The sequence below is a fragment of the Athene noctua genome, chromosome 1 (genome assembly GCF_965140245.1).
Source record: "Athene noctua chromosome 1, bAthNoc1.hap1.1, whole genome shotgun sequence".
Classification (NCBI taxonomy): domain Eukaryota; kingdom Metazoa; phylum Chordata; class Aves; order Strigiformes; family Strigidae; genus Athene; species Athene noctua.
This window is the reverse complement of record NC_134037.1, coordinates 235,498,928-235,502,393: the sequence shown is the minus strand read 5'-3', so window position 1 is coordinate 235,502,393 and position 3,466 is coordinate 235,498,928. Positions and strand designations below refer to the sequence as shown.

At 44.7% G+C, this 3,466-nt stretch overlaps 1 protein-coding gene across 1 annotated transcript; it reads left to right on the top strand.

Moving 5' to 3' along the window:
- The first annotated feature begins 1,848 nt into the window (after positions 1-1,848).
- DLEU7 (deleted in lymphocytic leukemia 7) lies at positions 1,849-2,394 on the top strand. The gene has a single exon (XM_074901306.1). The coding sequence runs from the start codon at positions 1,849-1,851 to the stop codon at positions 2,392-2,394; it is 546 nt and encodes a 181-aa protein (XP_074757407.1).
- The last annotated feature ends 1,072 nt before the right edge of the window (positions 2,395-3,466 follow it).

The following is a 3,466-nucleotide window of genomic DNA, read 5'->3' as shown; positions in this document are numbered from 1 at the left end:
CTGATTTTTAAACAAAAAAATATGAAAATAGATGTTCTCCCACAGACAGTGCATGGTCGTGAATCCAAAATTTTTGACAAAAGGACACTTTGTGGGAAATTTCTGCTTAATTCTAAGTCACCTTTGTTCTCCTCTAAAGCCCAAGAAACTCTAATACCTGGCTCTTTCACTGTACAGGTCCAAAACATGTCACCATGGGAGTCAGCATCATTATCCTCATTTCCTATGGTGCACGACTGAGGGACTTTCTCCAGGGACAAGCAGCAGACCAGCCATGGAGCTGAAATGACAACTTTCCCCTGCTAGTCCCAGCTTGGTGCTCTTTGGTCTTTGCCGTGTGGCCAAAAAATGGGTGTCCAAACTGATAGGTTATCTCTAGCCCTGACATGGGATTGATACACCTGTTCTTGGAAGAGATGGTGACAGTAAGACCTGCTCTGAGGAGCAGGATAAAGAGCAGCACTTTTCCAGAGGGAACTGCTGTGAGATGTTCTGCCAAGGTGATGTAGGGGGGTCCAAAGAGAGTGTGACTCAATATGTCCCTCCTCATTTCCCCCTAACAAAGCAGATTTATCTACATTTATAAAGAACACAAAGCTGAGAGAATGCTACCTAAAGTTTAACTAAGGAGCAAATGGAAAGTTTAGATAAAAGTCTTTCAAGGAAAAATAATGAGCAGAATTACAGTAGAAACAGTTGCTATATGGATAAGGCAAAATATTTGACAAGGAAAACATCTCTGAGAAGAAAGCACAACGGTAGAGCTATTATAGCCTCTGAGGCCTTTTCCCTCAGACTTCTTATTTTATAACATATTTCTAAAACACAACACCCACAACTGTTTTTCTTCATCTATCAAAGCATAAAATTGCCAGTCCTTTGACCTAACTTAAATGAAGGAAGTAGCAATGTTAGGTTTAATTAAAAACAGCAAATATTTTTACAGCTGTCCCTGGTTTCACAGCACAGAAATAGGTTTAGCATCAAATCTTACAGTTTTAAATCCTTTGGGAACCATATACAAAAACATATAGGATCCTTCTGGCTGACTTGCCAAAGCCAGAAATGCCTTTTTTTGGAGTTATTTCAGGTGGGGCTCATTCAGCCTTCCCGTTTCCAACCCACTGTTTTCCTACTTGAGATTTTTTTTTTTCTTTTTCCGTGCTCCAAATGCAGTACTGTCAGCTTGACCGGTTTGGTTGCATTTGATGCATTTTGGGGTTGTGAATAATAGTAATAAAACAGGGTAGATTGAGAAGTTTAGACTTAGCAGCTGTAGATTCTTTGTGGAAACCCTGACGGCCGGACACTGCTGGGCATTTTTCCAGAGGTCTCTGCCTCTTGGTGTGGGTGTCACTGGGAGGCAGCTGGCACAGGATGCAGGAGCATCAACTAGCTCCACACCAAACATCCCTGAAACTGGGAGGAGTTTGGAATGAAAGGTTTCACTCCTGGCCCTTGTTCTCCTTTTGAATTACACATCGAAATATGTTGTATAATCCTTCAGCACCAAGCTTTATAACAGCCTCTGGAGGGCTGACTCCACATGCACCCCACCCCCTGGAACAGGCCAGCCTTGGCAAGCCCGCTCCCATCAGGGACCACAGGTTTTACACCTCTTCATGCAAAAGCTCGGTGGCCCTGAGCTCTGCACCAACCAGCGCATCCCTCCTGGGGACCTGCAGGTTTCAACCTGCTGAAGCCAGGCTGGGAAGGCTGGATAGGTGGGTGGGGCAGGTGGCCACACACTGCGTGGACAGAGATAAGAAGGAAGAGGGAGGGAAGGGGCCAAACCGGGTTTAAAAAGCCGCACCCAGATCTGGAGTGGAAAGGGAGGTGGGAAGGCTGATGGCTGGTCGAGCTGCTCTGCTTGTGTCCATTGGGCACCAGGCAGGGGCTCTCCACACCCTCCAGGCTACTGCAGCACCCCATCTTCCCTGCAGCCCCCCCCAGACTTCCCACACCCAAACCTTCAGTGCCAGCAAGTCTGGCCCAGCTTGGCACAGCCTGGGAGAGGAGGTGGAAGTGTCCGAGCCTGGTGGGGTTCAGGAACTGGAGGAAGAAAGAAAGGCCCCAGGGAAAAGCCCTAAGGAAGGACAGGAGATTGGTGGCCTACCTCCTCGGAGCCCAGGTGAACCCAGGCCAGAGAAGCTGGCCCAGCCAGGGCTGGTGAGGCGTGAGACACTTCGAGAGATGGCTCTACGCAGCAAGATGTCCCGACTAATAGAAGCGACTTCGCAGCTTTTACAAGTAGAACAGACTCTCCTGCTCCCTCTCCTACAGGACCATCCTCTTCCTCTCCACCCAAAAGTAAGTGAGAGGCAGAAGTACACTTATCTTGGTCTTTTGGCAGAAAGGCGGTGGACTGCACCCATTCTGGGTCTTGCCATGTAGACTGGAAGAGTTTAATTTACATTAATTTTCAGCTAAGTAATTTAAGCCTACAGCCTGCAAACCAGAAAGCTACTGATAGTTCAGTGTAGTTGCATCACAGGGGTTCAGGGAATAAAAACACTTTTTGGCAGAGTGAAGGTTTACTGACATGCTGAGTAGCCTGGAAAGATTATTTAGAGCTTTCTCAGAAGCCAGCTTTATATGTCCAAATTTCTATAAATGCACATAAAGTCTTAAACTATAAAGCTGCTCTCCATTTCTATAAGAGCCAAAAACCAGCACAAGATGCATAGATGACCAGTAACCTGCTAGGGAAGTGTGACCATATCCAGCATATGAGAACAAATGAACTCATATCTGAAAAAATCCTCAGTCTTCTGATAAATACAATGCATATTACCCCAGGAAGGTGTCTAAGAAAAAGCCTAGGTGTGGGCTTGAAATTCACAGGTTTAGTTGTTGGAGTCCAATATGTTTCCTATGTCTTGTTTCAAGTCAGTTTTACTTTCACATTGCCCAAAAGGCTTTACCTTATGAGTCTTGGGTGTACCATGTAGAAAAAGATGGCAGTTCTTATCCAATTTTTAGTACCAAAGGTGCATGCCACAGAAACCCCATTAGTAGCAGACACCAATTACTGGACCAGCTGAGCTAAGACTAGAATCTGCTCTATTATTTTTATGCCAACCTTCCTAATACAGACCAGCACGATGTGGGAAGCTGGGAGATACTGAAGCAGAAAAGATGTAACTACTTCAAGTCTCATCTGGTGGATAAATATTTGAGAATAAAATTTTACTATGACTTCTGGTTTCTCAGTATTTTGGTGATGAATCTGAGATATTGCAAGATACTGTTTTCATGTGTGCTAGATCAATGCACTGATTCCAGCTGGCTTTGTGACTGTTCATAATTTGTCAAAAATCAAATCCAAGCTATCTCAAGTAAAGATACAACTCACTCATAAACTCAGTCACCAAGAATCAGAAGCAACCTTTCAACATTTGGGTCCAAATATTTTCAGTCTCCAGAAATACCCATATAAGAGTCCACTAGGAATAAATATACCTAG

Bases quoted from the DNA above. Each gene is read 5' to 3' on its own strand.
- DLEU7 (XM_074901306.1), top strand. From the start codon at position 1,849: ATGGCTGGTCGAGCTGCTCTGCTTGTGTCCATTGGGCACCAGGCAGGG.